Source organism: Cydia strobilella, chromosome 3 (assembly GCF_947568885.1).
Source record: "Cydia strobilella chromosome 3, ilCydStro3.1, whole genome shotgun sequence".
Taxonomy (NCBI): domain Eukaryota; kingdom Metazoa; phylum Arthropoda; class Insecta; order Lepidoptera; family Tortricidae; genus Cydia; species Cydia strobilella.
The window spans coordinates 7,221,281-7,245,054 of record NC_086043.1 but is presented as its reverse complement, the minus strand read 5'-3'; the positions used below and the strand labels follow the sequence as shown (position 1 = coordinate 7,245,054).

The window sequence follows — 23,774 nt, the reverse complement described above, 5'->3', positions numbered from 1 at the left end:
TATGTTCTAGAGAGATAGTCGTAACACACCATCGCACCGCACCGCGACCTTGGAGCAGTTCTAGGAATAGGTAGTATTTCCATGTTTTTCATAGACAAACATGGAAATATGGGACACTTGGCAACACTGGCGCACGTGTGCGGCATTCTGTAAGGTAGGATGAGGGTAGGATCGCACCGTTTTGACGGTTCGGTGCGATAGTGTGGAAGCCCACGCCAGTACTACCTTTAGGGTCCTCCACACTCGTGCGCGTCAATAAATAAAATTGTCAACCAACGTGACGGACCGCGTAAAGACCGGAGCATGGAGACTATGGATGGTATAGAAAGGATGCCAATCTCTTATGGCAGAATTGTTACAAAAGTGACCGCTTTCAGCTTTAAATAATAGTTCTTAATTTCTCCGGTGGCGCTAGTTAGACTCTGGGACATGAGTATAACATGAACCATATAAGGCAACAAATAACCCGACCAAATTACGTAGGTTGTTTTTGGTAGTATTTCGGTGTATGGTGGCGCCGCCTAATTACTGTTTTTTGATGGACACTTTTCATACATAGAGATTTGGCTCCTTTATATAGTCTACATGATGGAGACTAGTCCGGAGCCATACAGCACCACCTCGTTTAGCTGTCAAATTTGAAACACGAAATTGTCTTAGAATGACCTGGTAATTAGCTGCATCAAACTGTATACTGAATAGTTTTGCTGTATTTTAGTCATGCGCAAAATGTGTCACTAAAAAGAAAAGATTGATATGCATCTTTCATACGCTGTGAAGTACTTCACTCGTTTAGTTCACTAGTTCAGTTTAGTTCAGTAGCTCAAAAGATTCATCTATATCAACAGTACTGGTTTTCTATCTCTCATTCGCGGGTATATTGAGTTGAATGAAGGATTCGATTGATAATTTCATTCAATATGAATCACTCAAATTAATGAATCAAGGTTTAAACGTGGCGTCCTTGTCACTATCTAAGCGAATGAGCAAGTAAATGAAAAGATAATTAAACTGAACTGCTGAAGTAAAAATCGAAATAAATCCGAACTGAACTAGTGAATTAAAGAGTGACATCAAGTGAAGTACTTCATTTGAATCTTTCATTCGCGAACTACTCATGTCAACTGTATTTTTTGTTGGATAGAAGAAAATATGTACAAGGCAAAGGGGGTTATGTAGTTTGTGGGGTTATGAAATAAAAAGCAGAACTAAACCTAAATATATCTTTATTTCAAATAATGTGTATTTTACACATGGAAGATATAAACGGTCAAAGTTAAGGGTCTCATGATTATTTAATAACAAAGTGACGTGAAAATGAATCAGATTCAATCCTCTTAATAAAAAATATGTTAATCATTTTTCCTTAATATTTTCCAATTGCCATCAAATTGCAAAGAGACTGTTTCTTAATATTTTACATGAGAACCTTCCATTTGAGACTTGCACCTATTACTTTAGTGTAAAATAGCATTTGATGTGAACAAAATACTGGACTTAACAAATTACTCATACATAGTCAGAAATATTCATTACATTACACTGATTTAATAACACAAAGCTGTAGGAGTTGCAACAATGGTGTAGATTTAATCTACTTCACTCTAGATTTGTGTTCGACGCATATAAAAATTGCATCGAAACTTGGTAGTATTTTGGTATATAAGTTGATTTTGTTTTTAATCTTCGGACTTTAGCGAGTTTGATATATGTTGACACGTTTGATTATCGATAAATTAATTACCAACTAGTGCATTAGTATAATCTATTTACTCCCACCGATGTATACTCCGTTTCCGTGTTGGCGTTAATCTAAATGCACGCAACTTACTGTATACTTTTGTTTTACCTATATTAAAAATATTACGTGATTCACTTAGTCACTTCTGGAAAGATACAACAGTCATTTGCAGATTAGTGACAAAATTTGTAAAAAAAAACATTGATTTTTTAAGACTAGCGTTACAACTCTTGTATCTCCCCCTCTCGATAAAATCATTAATGATTACAATATATTATCTAAGTAATGAAAATCTATTCTCCTACACGAGAAGACAATTTCTTAAAAATTAAAAATGAACTTTATAGCAACTAAATTTTATAATTCTTGACAAAAACGTTAAAATGAGCATCAAATGTTTTCATAATAGGTTTGGGATTTATGGTAAACACAAAAAGATAATTAACATACAAAAGTCTCACTTAAGAAAAGTATAAACTGAAGTGCCACTGGGAAGGCGATACTTTAGTGGGGATCTTTGATAGCAGTTAATGCAGTTATAGACTTGAATTCGTCTGATTGTTTGCTGATTATCAAATAAAAAAAAAAAGGTTAATGACAGTGTAGAAGCAAAAATACAATTTATCATTCATGGTCTGCTAAACTAGAACAAGCTATTATACAGCCAGTAGGCAAGCAGCTCGAGTTGTATATATATTTTTGGAAAGAAGTTCCTTTTCGGACGGTTGGCGGTGGCGGATGGGGACTAGGCAACTACCTTCTTATTTAAATTCTTTCTCGCGAATAAGTAGCCTATTTTTTTTTGCACGAATTTCACATCTTTGATAGACTACGCGGGTGTTAAGCGCGAGCTAAGCGTATCAGTTTCAGCTTGTAAAAAAATGTTTTCTCATGTTTAGTTTTTCTCCCTGCCTGAAGTCGCATTTCTGAACTGATTTGTGAAATTTTGTGAGCAGATTCGATAATTATTATTTTCTCGATTAAGGTTTTTTTTATTTATTTGTTCATCAATAACATGATTTACATAATACGTTTATCAATAATAATGTAAGTACTTCGTACCAACCGAGTATTCGACGACACTCACGCATTTTTTACCACATAACAACATTTAGTAGAGATCCCCACTATCCCCAGTCAATGTAGCGCCGGGCAGGCGGATATTGACGCCCAACTGTTATAATTATGTATAACAATAACATTTCATGTCAGCGGCATTGTGAAGGAAATAATTTCAATGCTCATTCAACATGTCGCTATACTTACCAATAATGTGAACCACAATGTTTGTACTCTGTTCACGGGTGCCATTACACTAAAACGGCAGTGGTCAGCTACCCACTAACAGGCCATTTCAGACTAGCCGTTCATTTCTATTACAAAATCGGAGATATAAGGCTGTGCTATTACTTGCACTTGACTTCAGTCAATCTAACACAAGTCTATCTGGTAAATTTAATCAGTGCTCAAACCAGCTTTTAAGCAAGTAGAGAAACGGGACGTAACTTTATTTCTAAAGCACCACAAATCGTACCAAAAACCTGTATTTTTACATTAAATTATTCACTCATAAAAACATGTCATTTGACATCAAAATATTGATCGTTTTCAACTAAAATCAACTCCCTAAAGCTCACACATTATTCATTCAAGCCAGTCAAGGTCTAGTAATCGTCCCGTGAACATTTTAGAAATACTTTGGCCGTGGTCTAAGTCGTGCTCACGTTTATACCGTACGGGGATGAGCCGAGGGTAGGAGGGTAGGTGGCTGCACTTTAACTTTTAGCACAAGAAAAGCCCAATTTAGGCCACGGCCACGTGTCGTGAGTCGGGCTGCAAGGAATCCTATTGTGTAACTGGTGGGGAGGCACCTGGCGGCCGCGAGTCCGTTACATGATGCGGCAGTTCTCGTCGCCCTCGCGGATCTCGCCCAGCTGTTGACAATTTCACATTTTGTTAATACCGTCGAAACTTACAATTTGAACGCTACGATGTTCTTCAACGATACCGGCGTCAATGTTATTTATATGTTAGCGGCTTTTTCCTTTCGCAATTTGCAGATTTTTTTAAAATATTGTAATTGTACCTTCAGTACCTTCACGAAAATGTCAAACTTTTGAAATTGTTCAATGAAAATACAAACAATACAAAAAAACCGGCCAAGTGCGAGTCGGACTCGCGTTCCAAGGGTTCCGTACATTACACAATTTAAACAATGTATATTTTATGTGAAACATGAGTGAAATGTTTTTAAAAAACCCGTAGGGGTCGGATCAAAAACTAAGTAATTAAGTCCGACTCACGCTTGACTGCACATTTCTAATAGGTTGTCCTGTGATCTATAGGTAAAGATCTATTTTGTGTATTTTTTTCAAAATTTTAGACCCAGTAGTTCCGGAGATAAAGGGGGGGGGGGTGGTCATTTTTTGCCTATTTTCTTGAATAAACTCCTATATATACAGTTTTATCCTAAAATTATATAAAAAAAAAAAATTGAGATTCGCATAATGAGCTCTTTTATTTGATATGTAACACGATATAGTTTGAAAAACTTTATTTTTTAATTTTCTCATTTACCCCCCAAGTTTTCCCGTGTTTAAAATTCATTTGTTTATGTTACATGTCCGTCTTTGGGTCAGAAACTTACATATGTATACCAAATTTCAACTTAATTGGTCCAGTAGTTTCGGAGAAAATAGGCTGTGACAGACGGACAGACAGACAGACGCACGAGTGATCCTATAAGGGTTCCGTTTTTTCCTTTTGAGGTACGGAACCCTAAAAAAGTTGGAATTCAACGTTGCATATCAACAACCATGGTAAATTATCACACATTTGTGTAAATAAATCGCTTTCCAAGTAGGTACATATTTTAATGGAGGACGAGTCTCAACCTCTAGTAGAATAGATTTTGTATCGGTTTATGTCGGTTTACCTGCTCACGACGGGGAAACTTGTGCGCCAGCTCGCGGTGTCGCTGCGCGCTCGTGCTGACCTGTCTCCGCTGGCGCTCGGAGATGGCGACCTCCTGTAAACGAAACGTGGGGGGACATGACCAAAGGTAAAGTGGTTGACGAATGATGGCGTTGATCTAATTAGTGAGCATATTTATCACTGCAAACAATTCGCCATAGTTGTCGGTGCAATTTATACGTTATAATGCATATATTATAGAAGTTGCTTTGATGGAATGAAGTGGAAAAGGAAACCTGACTCTTGTCTCACATTTATTTCAGCGGGAAATTAGTATCGAGTGGAGGTACGCGAGTAAAAGTGGTGCACACGAACATTTCGCACCGATCTGTTATCCCAATCACGAGCGCTCGTGTGATACATACGCTTATAATAATTGAAATTGAATTGAATTGAAATTTAATTCTACTCTTAAACGAAAGGTAACGGACCTCCTGTTCATTGTTGAGCAGCGCGGTGGTAAAGTTGTCGGCGACGAACCACTTCTGGCCCTTCATGACGATGTCGCGCGGCGGGTCGTGCTCGGCGCCGGTGTCGGCCGACCACACCGTGGCCACGGCGCCCGGCTCCAGCTTCACGGTGCGGTGGAACTTGAAGAGGGTCTCCTGGTCGCCCGCCTTGCGGACCACCTGGTAGCCGCTCAGGCTGAGCTCCTGTGGAATTTAATGATTAGGTCATTTTTTTGTCGAGCTGTAGTCAGAGACTGCGTTCTTCGCTCTCGTCGAGCAGCGGGCGCTTAGAATTAAACTTTCGCAAGTCCTTTACTGTCAATAAACGTGATGAGTCACCTTCTTCCCCTTGTTGCGGATCTTGACGAACTTGCCGTCGGGGCAGGCCTCGGCGACCTCCAGGTCGCCCTTGGCGCTGGAGGTGACGCTGTAGTCGGCCAGGCTGCGCTCCTCGCTCTCGTCGAGCAGCGTGCGCTTGCGCGCGGCGCGGAGCGGCGTGGCGCGCCGGCCGGGCGTGCCGCGCCCGCTCGCGCTGGCGCCCGACGCGGACGCGCGCGACTCGCTGCGCCCCGGCGACTGCGAGGTCAGGTTCAGCCTGGACATAGATACACCAAATACTCTAGCTACTTTCAAGATCACAATTTATGTAAAAGAGAAATAAGAATGAAAGAACCGGAGAGGTCTGTCACCTCTTTATTAGTAGCCATTTTAACCCTTATATTCTACAATAAACTGGCCCCGACCTGTCCTCCTCGCCCTCGAGTAGCGTCCTGTAGGTGGCGATCTCGAGGTCGAGCGAGATCTTGATGTCCATGAGCGTGGCGTACTCGCGCATTTGCGCGGCCATCTCGTCCCGCAGACGGGCCAGTTCCTGCTCCAGTGAAGCCAGGTCCTCGGCGTGACGAGCGCGCTCCGACTCCAGCTGACGCTCCAGCTCGCGGCAACGGTTCTAGGATATTTCAAATGATTCTTTAATATATTCAATCAAAACACTTATTAGAATACTACATACATTTTATAAACCAGTAAATCGTATAGTATGAATTGCGCCATAGACAAGAGTACTCACGCTGAGCGCCGCGTTCTTGTTCTCCAGGTCATTGAGCGTGGAGTTGAGCGAGTCGATGCGTGTGCGCATGGTGCGGAGCTCTTCCACTGCCACCGTGGCGGCGTTGCTGTTACGGTTGGCGGCCGCGTGCAAGTTCTTCATCTAAACACATAAGTGAGAACTTTATTTGAGTATCAATAGAAACGCGATTGCGTTTACTGATTGCGATCTTCAGAAGAAGCGCGTGCGCTAACTTGTGTCTAGTTATAGTCACGCGCTGATAATATTGTGCTGACCGGCACACGGTCCAATCTTTAAGCTTAACTTACTTCATATCACTAGCATAAAATGCTCTCAGTCAGTCAGACAATAACGCAAATATGCTTGCATTACGTTAGACCTTAATAAAATACTTGAATCGATTAAAAATATTTATAATAATGCTTAATATTTTTTTCACAATTAGTTAAATGAAAGTATAAAGACAATATATTTGAGGAGCTTATATTTTGTCACAAAAAATCAAAGTTTAGTTAATGTTATCATTCTAGAAAATTAAAAATAAAAGCTATATAAAATGTTTCCTTACTGCATACATGTTATTTTCCCATAGTATTTTAATTTTATATATCGGGAATCGAGGTCATACGCAAAAAGAGTTTTGTCCACAAGAATTTCTCATGCAAAAAGTGATTTGTCATTTCAGCCAATCGCTAACAATTTATTGCCGCCATTCTGTCTAAGGAGAAAAGATTATTTATTTGGTTTGATTTAAACTTTTTCAAAGTACCCTTACGTCAAACTGAAAAAAAAAAAAAGATTTTGGGTTACGAACAAAATATGATTTGTCCTTATAACGTAAAACGTTCGTGCATAAAAGGTTTTGTCCAAAATGTCTAAGTAAAACATGACTTGTCCATTTTTAAATCGCAAATAGTTAGTTATTCCAATTAATTTTAAAATGGTACTCTACAATATGCTTTTTCTACTCGTCGACTGTAATGGTTGAATTAATAAGATTTCGTATACCAAACTAATAGCATTGGCCAAGATCCACTTCGGGTCGTCACGCCACAGCAGTAAACTAATAGTGTACTTTTCATGTATGGGCTCCCAACTCAACTATAATATTCATTTCGATACGCTGTAGTCAACTATAAAAAATTAGGCAACTCGGCATTGCTGAGTACACGGTACTCGACTGAAAAGCTCTATTGTATCACGATTTTATAAAATACTATTTTAATTAATAACGCAAAGTCTCAGTTCATCATCATCATCATCATCATCATGTCAGCCGATAGACGTCCACTGCTGGACATAGGCCTCCCCCAAGGCTCGCCACTCCGACCGATCCTGTGCCGCTCGCAACCACCGAATTCCCGCGACCTTCACCAGGTCGTCGCTCCATCTCGTTGGAGGCCTACCGGCAGTTCATCTTCCGGTACGCGGACGCCACTCCAGGACCTTCCGACCCCACCGGCCATCAGTTCCGCGAGCAATGTGCCCCGCCCACTGCCACTTAAGGTTTGCAATTCTGCGAGCTATGTCGGTGACCCTAGTTCTACAGCGGATATCATCATTTCTGACTCTATCAGGCAGAGAAACCCCGAGCATAGCTCTCTCCATTGCCCTTTGCGTGACCTTGAGCCTTCTTATGAGGCCCATCGTTAGCGCCCACGTCTCAGATCCGTATGTCATCACTGGCAACACACACTGGTCAAAGACTTTTGACTTAAGACTCAGTTATATCAATATAATACGAAATATTAGTGTTTTTCATTTATCTTATTTGACATCACGGTGATAAATCAGGTTTTGAATATAAGCTCATTTAAGTGGCCGCCCCACCAGGCAGTAGGTATGAGGAATTTCTAGCTTACTGCAGCAGTATGTAGTAGCTAGCTTCTCTAATAGATATCAAAATATGTATACAACAACAATAATTGTGTGTGGCATACCTTGTTCTCATACATGGCCTCGATGTCGTCGCGGTTAGCCTTGATGTTGGCCTCCTGCTGCTCCCGCAGCTCCTGAAGGCTCTGCTGCAGCTTGGCCTCATACTGCTGCGCCAGGCGTCCATCTGTACAAGGAAAAAATATTTGACTGCTTAAAAAAATATTGTACAAGACCAAAGTTAATTCCTACATGATTTCTGTAAAGGGTTAGCATCACAAAAAAATTGCTTTTATGGGTATTCTATCGGGTCTCGTTAGAGAATGTTACTGCTTGAAATTGCCATGGATCTCTTAATTCCCTTTTATTATTTATGAGATTCATTCAAATTTCCTTTTGTGTGTAAGAATATAAGACACAAATTATTGTACACTATGAACTTACATAAAGCTATGAAGACCATTGTAAACTAATTTACACGCTGATAAAAAACAAATAGATTCATGTTTATTTAAACGAAACTGCTAGAGAGCAGAGATGTGTTCACTTTTTTTTTTTTTTTAGGAAACAAACAGTCACATACAGATAAGTACTAGAACAAATAAAAGTTATTACTTGTGCAAGTCCCATTTATATTTCAGAATTGGTGTACTGCACACCTATTACTTTATGATACTTGGTCATTTAAATAATTAAAGAAAAATTGTAGCATTCTAAATTATAGTATAATCTGGGTAATCCTGATACACTAATGGGAAAAGAAAACGATTGGTAAATAGTAATTATTCCCACGATTAACACGAATCAACTTGTGTTACGTCATTTTGGTTTTAAATGAAACAAAATAAACGACTTCGTCCTTTCGGACTGCACTAAATTAAAAACAGAAAACTGCTATTTTCGCGTGACGGAGAAACGCTAGCTAGCTAGTTATGGTCGGAGAGCTCAAGAGGGGATTTTTGTAGTTACTCGAGCGCGTCAGATTAAGATATGACTGATATCTTGGTACCCCGTGGAGTCTATATACCTTCACCAATTTTAGTTGTCTATGTTGAGCAGTTGGTTGGTTAAGCAGATTGTGGATTTGGTCATTTTAGTCCAAATTAATGCTATAATTGTGCTATTACTAAATCTTACAATTATTTGTACGCATTTCCTTAATCTGACGGTTTTAATGTGAAAATCGGGCGTCGAAATTGTGGACGTCAGATTAAGGAAATGCGTACAAATAAGTGTCATATTCAGGTATAGATAAATTATAGCATTAACTTGGACCAAAACGACCAAATCCACAATATACTCAACGATTTTTTTAACCCCTTGACCAACCCCCCGCAATTTAAAAAAATCTGTAGACGCTTTCCTGCTCGCTGGAAAAGAAAACTTTGTATAACCTTTTTTCTTCTTATCAACTAATCTTTCGATTCCAATAGGTCTCTACGACGCTCGAGTAACTACACATTTTGCATCGCCGGCTCCCCAGCTATTATTGCCAGTCTTAATTAAAGGCAAAAGGCTAAAATTTAAACGTTTAGGTCAGCATCACCACTTCAAGAGTCAACAAGGTTGTCCGACTCACCAATTTCGGAGATCTCGACCTGGCGGCGGGTGCGGGTCTCCTGCAGCTCCTGCTGGAACACCTGGTCCTTGAAGGAGAGCTCCTCACGCAGGCTCTGCACGGTGTTCTCCATGTCGATGCGGCACAGCATCTCCTCTTCCAGGGTCTTGCGAGTGTCCGCGTACACCTTGCGGAGTTTCTCCAGCTCTTTGGCGAGTTCCTACAAGATATTATAAAATACGTATAAGTATCTAATATCTATACTATATTATAAGTATAACAATAGTATATTATAAGAACAATTAGTATTCATAAAGCAGGGACCGGCCCGCTATCCCTTATCCGGGTTTTACAAGGGTATTGCATAATGCTTAACTCACCATACCCTTTGCCAGATGAAACCCTTTCATTTTGCTTTTAAAAACCCTTATATAAAGCTAACACATTTGAGTAATCGGTAGCCCAAATACCCTTACAAAACCCTTATCATCCGCTCACCAACACCTTACATATTGCTTATAAGGGTTAGCCTTATAAAGGGCTTCCCTTTTAGCATATAAGCGTGCTAATTTAAGTCGTTGTTCATAAAGCACACATTACTTCGAATCCGAGCGATCGTCGGCGGCGGCGGCTGCGTTCTTTGACTAGACACGTATTTTCTTTCCTTTTCATACACTAGCGTAGGTATATACTAATCCTGTCTCTTTCATGCAAGACTGAACTGCGACATTACTAAAGGGAAACCTTTATAAAAAGCGCTTAAAGCTAAGGGTAACCCTTATTAAGGGCTAGCCTTATTTTTGGTTAGCTTTTCGGTAAGGGTTAAAGGTATGAATGGGCTTGCAGTATAAAAGGGAAAGACTTTCAATGTGTTAGCCGTATTTAAGGGACGCCCATTGAAAGGGTTTTATTGCGGAAAGGGTTGTCCGGTCCCTGTCACAAAGTCATTATTTTGAGTATTTCTATTTTTTATTAAAGAAGTCTTCTTCCGGGAATTCCGGGAAATGTCGCTAAAATTGCATAAGGTTATTCAACAAGAGTGAAGTGTTAGAAAGTTTTAAGGTTGTTAAGCATATTATTTATTTATATTTATTAAAGACAACAAATGGTCCAATCAGCATTCAGCATAGCCTCTATCTATAACTTAGTCAATTTGAGCATAGAGTAACTTATACTAGAGCGGTACTGTCATAGTAAATTTTGTAACCCCAGTAAATTCACTGCCATCTGTCGACACACTTTAAAACTAAAAATGAAGATTTATAAAAATACGATAGAATGTATTTAAATATAGATAAATGACTTTTTTTATTTGCATTAATTATTTTTATGATTTTGACCCATGTTCTTTCACTGATATGCGTTAAAATTGTTAAATAACAAACGAAACCGTCAACGCCATCTATACGACTGTAGGCCAAAACTAGTAGCGCCCTCTGAACGAGAATCAAATTTTCTTGATTTTCGAGGCACGTTTTTTCCTTAGACTGTATCCATCTATTACGGAGTTATATCTATCTTTGATTTGAGTTAATTTGCGTGGCTAAGTATGTCATTAGGTCACGGTTTCAAAATCGGCTTTATATCATCCTTACCTTCCTTTAATTAAAATTGTGCTTTCATTTGCATGTTTTACATTTTAACCTTTTTTGTATGATTTCCTTTCAGAATCTGATATTGTTTTATGAATTTCTTCAATTATGCAAAGAAGGCATTACCACATAAAAGGGAAGTAAACACATAAACAAGCCATTTAACTGAAAGACGGGCGTTAAGTGGTTAGACATTCTCTTGGTACGACCGGAACAACATGATGCGCAAAGACATGCCTAATGTGTGCCTAATACAATATCGAGTAAAGGTGTACGAAATAGCATACCGATTAACTAAAAAACCGGCTAAGTGCGAGTCGGACTCGTGTTCCAAGGGTTCCGTATATTACACAATTTAAACAAAGTATTTTTTATGCGAAATGTCTTTTAAAACCCGTAGGGGTCGGATCAAAAACTAAGTAATTAAGTCCGACTCACGCTTGACTGCACATTTCTAATAGGTTTTCTGGTGATCTATAGGTAAAGATCTATTTTGTGTATTTTTTTCAAAATTTTTGGCCCAGTAGTTTCGGAGATAAAGGGGGGGAATGGTCATTTTTTGCCTATTTACTTGAATAACTTCTAAACTGTTTTTTCTAAAATTATAAAAAAAATATATTTGAGATTCTCACAATGAGCTCTTTTATTTGATATGTAACACGATATAGTTTGACAAACTTTATTTTTAATTTTCTCATTTAAAAGTGGCCCCCGTGTTTAAAATTAATTTGTTTACGTTACATGTCCATCTTTGGGTCACAAACTTACATATGTGTACCAAATTTTAACTTAATTGGTCCAGTAGTTTTGGAGAAAATAGGCTGTGACAGACGGACAGACAGACAGACGCATGAGTGATCCTATAAGGGTTCCGTTTATTTCCTTTTGAGGTACGGAACCCTAAAAATACCTAATAATTGCTGGCAGCGCGGATTTGTGTGATTTATGCTTAGCAAGAAAATATTTTTTGGCTTCAAGGACTTGTTAGACATTTTACTTCACTCTATCTGTGAACTTTTGAGGGACCTACTGGTCTGGTTTGTGGAATATGAGCATTTGTGTATGGGTTGTAAAATTATCTACTAACAAGTGAGTGCCTCAAAATTGCCGAAATAGACGGCGCTAATCCAATAGACATAGAAGATCAATGAGGGGATTCTGATTCAATTCTCAGCAATTGCACGGAAGAAGATCAAACATCGACGCATTGAGGCTGTTAATACAGAGGTTTCTTTGCTGTGCGACGCAAATGCAGAGGGCTTACCGCGAACACCGAAGTTCGCAAATTGCGGGAAATGGCGGGTACCTTTCTCTGTCACTCTAAGTAAGTCTTAATTGGAGTAAAAGAGAAAGATGCCCGTAATTTGCGAACTTCGGTGTTCGTGGTAGGCCCTCAGTACAGTAACGAGATACTAACAGCATACATGTTTCTCATGTCTCATGTCTGTACAATAAGGTTTACGAATTTTCATTTAACAGTGTGGTCGATAATTAATGTCATTACCGAGTCTAACGCGATTAAATTTCATTATTTTACCTTTTTTCCGACGTTTCAAATAGGTTGCACTAGCTGTGGTCACGGAAGACTGACGTCCCAGCAAATGTCAATTGAGATATTGGTAAACAACACTAAACTACCCGACATTAGTGTGCGTGTTGTGTTTAGTGTTGTTTACCAATATCTCAATTGACATTTCAATTGTAATATTGTTAATGAATAAATAAATAAATTTGCTGGGACGTCAGTCTTCCGTGACCACAGCTAGTGCAACCTAGTTGAAACGTCGGAAAAAAAGTGAAATAATGAAATTTAATCGCGTTAGACCCGGTAATGACATTAATTATGTGTACAAAACGCGAGAGTTTAAAGTGTTATAGTGTGGTCGATGATGTGGATGATACATACCCTGGCTTCATCTTGGGCCTTCTTCTTGTCGGCGAGGGCCGAGTTGTACTTGTTGGACTCCTCCGTGAAGCGGGTCTCGTAGTGACGAGCCAAGTTCTCTGCCTGGGTACAGTCTTTGGTCTTCTTGTCCAAGCTGCCGAAAAAAAAACAACATTATAAATACATACTTTCACATTCGATCGTTATTAATTAAATTTGATTTTATCACAGAATATATAATAGTACTAGGTACAGAAGATTCACTCCCTAGCAAAACGCGACTACTACGCGCAAGGCGGCGCAAGCGCGTGCAGGCGTCCGTTCCATAGCGGTGTGCGGCAATTACTATGGCAAAACCTCAAAATTGAGGCGGCCGCAGGTACCTGTAGCGACGCGACGAAATCGCGGAGTGAGACACGCCTGGTTTTATGAATAAATGGGATTGGTTTCAGTACTTTTAGTATAGTTACGTCTTTTTCGGCCAAAATGTCTCACCTAGAAAAGTTACATTATGTAATGACTAATTAGTAATCATCTATTATTTCTGTAACCTTTTATCCATGAAATTAGTTCAGTATGTCGTAATTCTTCAAATAACACTTGGTAGGAAATGAAATGATGTCATAGATACAAATGTCAAACAAACAATGTTAAGGAAGGACAGTAGTTTGATAAAGGTATTCCATATTTAATCACATTAATAAGATAAGTCCGAACAAATTGCCGGCTGCTCTTTGATGCGCAATTAAAACATGAAAATTGTAGCTAACAAGCTATTTATTGCTGATAAGTGATATCATTTTGGCGGCCAGCATCATATTCAACGACAAAAAGTTGTTATAGAAATGAGGTCATTTCCAGACTGCATTGACCCGTCGAGGTTTGAAGACGAGTCGTAGGTCGTAGTTATACGGTAAACGCGAAGTTGCGCAATGGTTACACGGAACGATCTTCAATAAACACGCTATCCGGTTCCCTAACATTCACAAAACGTTGTAAGCGTTATGGTGTAGGCGGACCAGTGGAACTCTGGTCTTCGCTTGAGTGCATTGTAGTTGTAACCTGCAGTTACTGGTCAAGTTAGCTAGTTATGAGTTATGAGCTCGCGGTGTCCGCTAACCGGTTAGTGAAGTGAATGCTGCGACCATTCAACGCTCGTCCGATCATCATGTTTTCCCGCGCTTTGCGAATCAACGGCGACGCGGCCGCGACGTCGCGGGAGACCGACGCCGAACCTTGGCCGATTTTTATTCCGAGCGATATTAGCGTGATTACTGGTCGTTAGTTTCCCTGTAGACAGCTGTATCTCTAAGGATGTTTAGAGATACAGATACACGCACCTACTAAGTTTGAAAAATAAAGAATTCCATACGAAGTGACACGTTTTTATTGCTCGTGTCATCGTGTGTTTCACCTTTTATCATTTTAAGCATAAAGAAAAATAATAGTAAGCCTGATGGCGCATATTGTACCCACATATGATAGAGAACTATATAAAATCTCAAGGATAGATCTATCTAGATTCTATAATACTTAATACTTAGGTGGCTTATTGTCCTATGAATGATGTAGGTGTCCCAGGTTTGCCGCTATTGTCATTAATTAGTCACATAATAATTTCATTAAACTAACAATCGTGGTCCCTTGGCTATCACAAATACACCCCCACCCTCTTGTGAACTCTTTAAAAAACGCAGGAAGTTTTGAATACCCATAACCGTGCAGTCTTGTGAGTAAGCAGTGTTGTTTATTTACTTCACGCGTATTTTGATATGATGTTGAAAATAATGCTTTCAAATATAGACCTTACTCTTACTATGTAGGCCAGAAGATTCAAATTATAATGACCATATTACAAAATTACGATAATCTTAACTTCATGTAAACAATGACGGCATTTGATAAATAAATAAGTAGATACGTACGTGTCGCGGTCATCTTTATATCATAACTGTCAAATCCCATGGTTGCTAATCAAGGTCAAATAGTCTAAGATATAAGAGAAATAATATATTTACGAAGATTACGTCAGTGCTTTAAATTGTCCACGAAAAGGAGCTACGTATATATCTTCCTAACAGGCACGCGCGTTTGTTAAATTGATATCGACTCAATGAACTGTATGTTGTTTGTTGTTGTCAGGCAATTAAACGGTAGATTATGCTTATCGATAAATGAAAATTTCAGGGATAACTGCCGTGATCATTAAATTTAAACCATCAGTTCCCTCTTATCTCCATCTTAATTACACTTTCTAAATCGAAGTGACAGAATCACACAAAATACACGATTTTACGTTTTCCGTTTCTTATCCTAGATCAGGGGTCGCCAAACCGCGGCTCGCGAGCCGCAATGCGGCTCTTTGAAGGTACAATCGCGGCTCTTTAAGCCACATAAAAAAATGAACACTTGAGAGTTCTTACACCACCGAAATCAACACTTGTGGCTCTTTGAGCTACATGTTATTGCTGATTTTTGCTGGGCTTGGCGCTTTTTAGAATAGAATAAAATTTCGTTTATTTGCGTGAATTATGGATAGTAGGTAGCAGATGTTACATAGTTTTTATAGGTCACGACATAATTCAGCCTAATAATAACGGCATGCAAATATTATAGCCTTGAACACTAATTATCAAGCTTATAAATATTAAACCATTAAACTATCCATCAAGAAAGTACTAAAAAAGAAAGACTAAAAAGGTTGTCGACCCCTGTCCTACCTAGATCTATCTATTTCTATTACAAATTATTCCTGATTAGAATTAATATTTCATTTTAATGAATAAAGTGTGCTGATTACCCGTTGGTAATGAGCTAATTATAATTAAGTCTGTACCTACTTTCTAGATAGCCAAGTTAATCAGAACATGTGTGCAACAATTCCATTTCTATGCTAAAATAATGACGTGAAATATCCCCCACAATGGCGCTATTTAATAAATTGTGACAAAACCAGTTGGATTATAAATGACTTTGGCTTTGTCAGATTAAGGAGAGTGCCGTTACTTTAAAATTACAGGATGTTTTTTTCTTATAGAACTAGAACTGTATACATCGAGTAGATATTATTATTGCAAGAGACTGTAAACTTTCTGTTGGGTGACGAAAAGATGGCAAAGAATTCGATCCACTGAACGTGAAGGCACAAGATCGATTGTTGTAAAAAAATTTTTTCGTTAGATATGGATAAAATTTGGCTGGTTTTCTGGGCGGAATAAATACGAAATCACAAAGATAACAACTTGTCCCAAAAAAGTACATATGTAATTTTCCGTTGAGTTACGCACATAGTGTACCATACGTGCAAAATAGGGAACTTATCTATCTACCAAATTCTATAGAAATCTGACGAAAAAATATTAGACAAATTAATAAAAATGGGCCCAGGTGGCTAGTACGACCTCACCAGCTAAGGATGAAAATGCGATACGTGATTGGATAGCTTACTTCTTACTTTAAAACTGGGAGTTTGTTGAGCCTATCAAGCTTAGTTGTACGTGACTGTGTCCACGGTACAACTTTCTGCTGTGCTATAAAAAGGAGGCAATTCGATCTACGGAGCGTGAAGGCCGCGAGGATCGATAGATGGCTCGTGCGACCTCAATGACATGATTATAATTGGGATAAGCTTATGCGGGTCAAATAAGCCCTTTGGTGGGGCAAACGGGGTGATTAGACCTACGATCGGGGGCTATAATTTATCTAATAAGGTCGCATTAAGGGGCGTAATTTTTTTGTTTATCGCGTAACCTGGTAAGTTTTATTCTTTTAGTTTTGAATCGAAAATAGGTTGTTTCTGAATTTACTTACGCTGCTAACGCGAACGGCGAAAATGACATGGGGCATATTATATGGCCCCTGATTTCGTAAGAACTGTGCGTAGGTAATCGGAGTTCAGAGGGCCCACTGCGAACCACGTTCGACAAGATGCCTCCCTGTCACACTTATGTACGAAGTTACAAGTGCGACAGAGAGGCAACACGTTGCAACGGTAACACCTGACTCGTAATTATTGTTTACTGTTGCTAAGCATTATGAACACAGACTGAACAGGTGTTTCTATTTCTCATCCTGCATTGCATTAGGTCAAGTTCGCAAAAAATTAATATTGATCTCGTGTATACTACACCCTGCATTTACAGTGTTTTTAGGGTTCCGTACTCAAAGGGTAAAAACGGGACCCTATTACTAAGACTCCGTCTGTCTGTCTGTCACCAGGCTGTATCTCATGCACTGTGACACATAGACACATGATGATGATGTGATGATGTATTTACATCATCTGTGAAAATTTCAACTGCAACAGAAATCTGATGCCGCTATAACAACAAATACTAAAAACAGAATAAAATAAATATTTAAGTGGGGCTCCCAACTCCCATACAACAAACGTGATTTTTTTGCCGTTTTACGGAACCCTTCGTGCGCGAGTCCGACTCGCACTTGTTTTATCGACACACATTCTCGGTATTTGTATGCATCACCTCACCGCTAAATACGCGTCTTACGTCACCGGCGGTGGGGGGAGTGACGTCATCGTCACCACGGTCAACAGTCGCCAAGGCCCGGTGACCACATGGAACATCGTCGAATTTAAAATTTAGGAAAATTTGGATTTCGGTAGTGTATCATGTATACAGGGTGGCTAAAAAATTAGTGCATTCCCGTAGCTAGGGAGGTTTAAGGATTATACTGAGCAACTTTTACTATGGGACCAACCACGAAATCGCGAAAAAAAAAAATTACACCCATAAAAAATTGACCAGCCAAAATGTATTCAAGTAGTTTATTTGCGTTTATGTATGAAACAGCCAATATTTTTTTTCGCGATTTCGGTGTTCATCCCATAGTAAAAGTTGCTCAGTATAATCCCAAAACCTCCCTGGTAACGGGAATGCACTTATTTTTTAGCCACCTACTAGGTATTTTATTTCAAAAAATTCTTAGGTTTGTTGTAGATATGTAGTTTATTATTAATCTCTTTATTTATTCTTTTTCTTACAGTAGGTTTTTTATAATATGTATATAAAAGTAGAATATAAAAACACTTACAAAACAATACAAAATACATATAAACACATTATAAAAAACCTAACCTAGGGTGCCGCCAGCAGCGGGCACGGCCCAAGCTGCCGGTGGTCAGAGCCGCAGAGCAGGGACCGGCCCGCTATCCCTTATCGGGGTTTTATAAGGGTATTGCATAAGGCTTAACTCACCATACCCTTTGCCAGACGAAACCCTTTGTTTTGGTTTTAAAAACCCTTATATAAAGCTACCACATTTGAGTAATCGGTAGCCCAAATACCCTTACAAAACCCTTATCATCCGCTCACCAACACCTTGCATATTGCTTATAAGGGTTTGCCTTATAAAGGGCTTCCCTTTTAGCATATAAGCGTGCTAATTTAAGTCTTCTACCTTGTTCATAAAGCACACATTACTTCGAATCCGAGCGATCGTCGGCGGCGACGGCAGCGTTCTTTGACTAGGCAAGTATTTTCTTTCCTTTTCATACACTACCGTAGATATATACTAATCCTGTCTCTTTCACGCAAAGGGAAACCTTTATAAAAAGCGCTTAAAAATAAGGGTAACCCTTATTAAGAGCTAGCCTTATTTTTGGTTAGCTTTTCGGTAAGGGTTAGTCAAAGGTAAGGGTATGAATGGGCTTGCAGCTCAAAAGGGAAAGTCTTTCAATGTGTTAGCCGTGTTTAAGTGTCGCCCATTGAAAGGGTTTTATCGCGGAAAGGGTTGTCCGGTCCCTGCCGCAGAGAGAGGAACCGGCGGACTATCCGCGCCGTCTCCAAGATAAGATCACCGCCTTCTGCATCTGACCCTTGATAGAATAGCTGCTCTAAGGGTGGTACAAAATACACATTGGACCGGTAGAATACCAACTTAAGTCACCATTTTTGTTCGTAGTGATGGGTTCAGGGTTTAAACTAACACAAACTTCACATCATTTAAACTAAAAGGACTTTATCGCATACACAAATGCAAAAGAGGCATTGCTTTAATTTATTTGTTAATTCCTTATTGACTATTTCAAGGTAAACTAATTGTGTAGTAAATTATTTTGCATAACATTAAAAGTTTACCTGATAGGTATTAGTTCTATTGTCTATAACGGCATGTAGGTGTGTAATTGTAATTATCGTTAGTAGTAATCCATACATAAATGCACCTAACGGAGTTTTGTTTGCGACACAATGACGCGTAGTAAACAATAGGTGATGTCATGACTAATGCTTCACAGGCACTTAGTATGTATTTAGATAAGATAATGGGTGATATAGATTTTCTATAAACCTAGATAACCTATTTTTAAAAATGCAATTGAAATGTTTATGGACAGGTAAATAAGTCACAAGAATAAGTGCAGGATTAATCCATACTAATATTATAAATGCGAAAGTCTGTCTGTCTGTGTGTTACCTCTTCACGGTTAAACCGCTGAACCAATTTAGTTGAAATTTGGCATAGAGATAGTTTGAGTCCCAGGGAAGGACTTAGGATAGTTTTTATGTCGGAAAGTGAGTGAAAAGGGGGGTGAAATTGAGAGATTTAATGAATTGCCTGATAATTGACGATGATGATAATGTTTTAGCCGTGTAAGCAGAAAATGTCACTGGAGGCCTTGGTTCTTATTAGGGTTCCGTACCTCGAAAGGAAAAAACAGAACCCTTATAGGATCACTTTGTTGTCCGTCCGTCTGTCTGTCTGTCAAGACCCTTTTTGTCAGGAATGCGTGGAGGTATCAAGCTGGAATTTATATCAAATACTCAGGTCTACTGTCCCTTGGAGCTGTGAAAAAATCAAAGTTCTAAGCCAACGCAATCAAAAGATACAACCGTTTATGCCGCAAATTTTCGACACTCGCAAGTGAATCAAAACCTACAAGGTACTTCCCGTGAACTCAGAATCTTGAAATTTGGTACGAAGCAAGGTCTTATAGCAAAGATAAAGGAAAAATTGCGAAAATAGTAAATTTTTAGTTACATCATATATATTTTTTTTGTACAGAACCCTCTGTGCGCGAGTCCAACTCGCACTTGGCCGGTTTTTTTAAGTATATAACATCTATTTCAATATTGTTTGCTCTTGTTGTGTGCATAATTTAAAAGCATAAAGTGTGCACGCGCGTTTCTCGGCCTGTTACGGCATCCATCGATCTTTACGAAAATGGCGAACTGTGTCAAGGTCAGGCAAGAAGTTAGCATTCCCATAGCTTAAGTAGTTTTCCTCATTACTCCTTTTAAGGCAAGAAGGATAAAAATACTTGTTTATTGTTTGTTATACATGTAATAAGGTAACTTAACATACATTTAGACTATCAGAATTTAACATACATTTAAACCATTTAAACATTTTAATTAATTTTCCTTGGACCTATGTAGCAAGAAGGTATGATCACATATCAATTTTTTAGGCAAGTTGGAGTTACTTTAGTTAACCTATTTTCAGGTTTCAGCATAAAATACTTTTAAAAAAAATTATATAGGAATCGTAGATCTTACAGACTTTTGGCTCCCAGACACCAGAACCTTAAGTAAAAATGTAGAAACTGCAACATACCCAACATTTTTGAGTTTTCAGCCCCCTTGTGTGTGATTTACACTTTTCTTTTCTGACTCATGAAGCTGAAACCCACCAGTTTAATAACTAGAGGTACTCAAAGTATAGTAAACCTACAAAATTTACAAAAGCAATTCATGTAATAGGTATGAATTAAGATAGTTATTTTGGTTCTTCTAAAGTTTCTGAACCAATTGGAATCCTTGGAATCTTTAGTTCTTCTAAATTTTCTAACCAATTTTGCCTTGACACACTTTTTTGGCAAACTGGGTCTATATTCTGTATCCACCTACATATTTCTTTTGGCTAGGAAACCATAATGGTTTGTATACAAACAAATATTGCTGCAATCAACACTTAAACAAAATGCTTTATGTAATTAGTGAAGCTTATTGTTTACAAATAAATCCATGTCAGCAGGTAAGTAACAGGTATAATAGTATGCATTTTACAGTAAATGGTACCGGATTTTACTACATATTTATATTAGGAACAAAGATAATAATTTCGAAAATACGAAATAACAATGTTGTAGGTATATTGTTGTATTGTTTGTAAGGTCTAGGTAACAGAGCAACTTCTGCGAGGTTAGAGCTAGAATGTACAGACTTCCGATGGCCCTGAAGGAAGAATAACTTAAGCGAATAGGAAGTAAGTTTATTTTTTACGTAGTATGCGATTGGCATAGTTATATCGAGGTATGATGTCACGATGTCGTAAAAGCGAGGCCGTGCGTTCGTCACAGCGCGCCCGCGCATAAATGCCGCCGATGACGTAAACTTGAAGCTAACCTTAGCCGTAGTCCCTCGACATAACCCTCAATTAAATAAAAATGATGCTATCACAAGTGATACCGCCCGCACCCAAAATAACTATGTCAATGCTTAGTATGCTTACCGCTTTTTAAGGTCGTCGTTCTCTTCGTACAATCGCTTCAAATCAATCTCTAACTTTGCTTTTTCTCTGGATGTATCGTCTAACAACTTTCTAGCATCTTGTAGTTCATGCTCGTACATCCCCTTGATGTTTGAAACTTCACGTGTGACCACCTCCTGAGTAGTTTGGATCTCTCGTCGTAAACCCGAATTTTCGCTTTCAAGCTGGCGGACCTTGTCAATATAGGCCGCCAGACGATCGTTCAAGTTTTGTAGCGCATCTTTTTCTTGTAAGCGGGTGTGTCTTGTAGGACTAAGCGGGCTGCTGGGCCGGCCGGCAGAGCTAGAAGGGCGGCTTCCAACAGGAGTGCTCGATTGTTGTGGGCTCTGAATGGATGACACAACACTTATATTTGACGAAGATGTCACAGTCTTTTTTGTTTTGGACGACATTGTCGAACAGTTTTTAAGTCACGACACTCAGTAATAGCACAAAAATACAATCAACGCGAGCTCAACTCGGAAAGGCAAGCGTAACTCCGAGAAACTCACAGCGAACCGACCAACCAAACCCAAGCTTTGCTGGTCACGTGACCGTTGAGTCATAACAATGGTTACCAGGGCAAAATTTGTAAGTTATGGTTCAAAGCATAATTGGATTTCTTATACATATAGTTTGTCAAAGGACTGCCTCATTTGAAACATAGACAGAGAGAATCATACTATCTTTGTCTTACACTAGTACTAGCTGTAGCACCCAATAGAAAAGGATGAGGGATGAGTATAGTTTTTTTGTTCTTATTTACTGACAATTTGGTTTGACCAACTATAAATATCAAATAAATCTCATGTTCTAGTGATCGCAAATATAATATTTAAATTAATTCAGTGTATTTAATAAGATTTTAATTTTTAGTCTATAGTTGGTCAAACCAAATTGGCAGTAAATAAGAACAAAAAAAAAACTAATAAAATACTATACTATACTCATCCTTTTCTTTTGGGTGCTAGTATTAGTACACAGTATGATTCTTATGGATTTTCTATACTATTAAGTTTTTTCCTAAGTAGTGGTAGTATTGTATTTAGCGTCTTCCAATCTGTCAAACATAATATTGCAATTTGCTGTATTGCATTTTGATGTAGACTGGGGAAAAGCGTTACATTTTGATATCAGTTTGCTATGTTATGCTACGATATCAGTGACTGACGATCCCGTTCCAAAAAAGTCACATTGAAAAGTCATCGTGACTTTGTTACGCCTGTTACCCGTGTCACTGAATGATATTTGTGAGACGTCACGGTCCTGTAATGAACGTTCGCTACTTCCGAACACTCCCGACTGAGCCCGAATAGAGCCGAGTTACAGTCACAGCGTCATATCAGTAACGTCACCATAGACCTAGCATTACATAGACCAGCTATACGCGTGCGCCCGTAAGGGATAGACATAGATGACGTCATAAACGTGGGGATACCATATTGGTAAAAATTACCCCAATATTTGACATCACGTTGGGGCGATTACCCTGGAGGCAAAGTTAGCTTGTTTGACGGTATTAAAAAATTGTTAAATATAATGTCAATGGGCCGTTCTTTTTAGGCGTATAAACAATGAAATACCTCCTATAATTCGCGCAGGTGGTACAAAACTAAACATGTTTAGTAAATAAAACGTAAAATAAAATGTATTATGGGTTTTAATTTAAAGAAATCACAAATCGCAATCACACCAATTAATGTACACCACATTTAATCTTCACAACATTTGTTTATTTATTTTTTGGAATTAGAAGTACGAAAAAACTTCGAGGTCAAAATTACCCATAAAATTATGATATTTTCATCTGGTATCCCTAACATGATTGTTATGCAGCTAAATTAAGAAGAAGTTTAAAAATGGCTGATCTCAGACTCCTACCTACCTACGTAATTTTGGCGGATAATTTTACAAATAATGTTTTGTTAATTTGCGTAAATAATTGTGATATTTTTATTGAAATCGTTTAATTCTACATTGCTTTGAGTGTAACGTAATTTTACGATGTTATTCTCACATATTGCGTTAAGAGGAAGGTGTAAAATACCGTACTTACGTGTAAAAGGTTATGATCTAATATTTTTGCTCAGAGCGGCTATTACAGCCGATTACAGAACAATTCACCAATATTTTATCAAAGTT

At 38.6% G+C, this 23,774-nt stretch overlaps 1 protein-coding gene across 1 annotated transcript; it reads right to left on the bottom strand.

Moving 5' to 3' along the window:
* Positions 1–1,209: 1,209 nt before the first annotated feature.
* Positions 1,210–22,168, bottom strand: LOC134755718 (lamin-C-like). The gene is made up of 10 exons (XM_063692263.1): positions 21,615–22,168; positions 13,164–13,296; positions 9,687–9,885; positions 8,173–8,294; positions 6,233–6,373; positions 5,907–6,112; positions 5,503–5,758; positions 5,146–5,367; positions 4,677–4,769; positions 1,210–3,675 (listed from the first exon to the last, which is right to left on the bottom strand). The coding sequence occupies exons 1-10, from the start codon at positions 22,043–22,045 to the stop codon at positions 3,631–3,633; spliced, it is 1,848 nt and encodes a 615-aa protein (XP_063548333.1). The 5' UTR covers positions 22,046–22,168; the 3' UTR covers positions 1,210–3,630.
* Between the last annotated feature and the right edge of the window lie 1,606 nt (positions 22,169–23,774).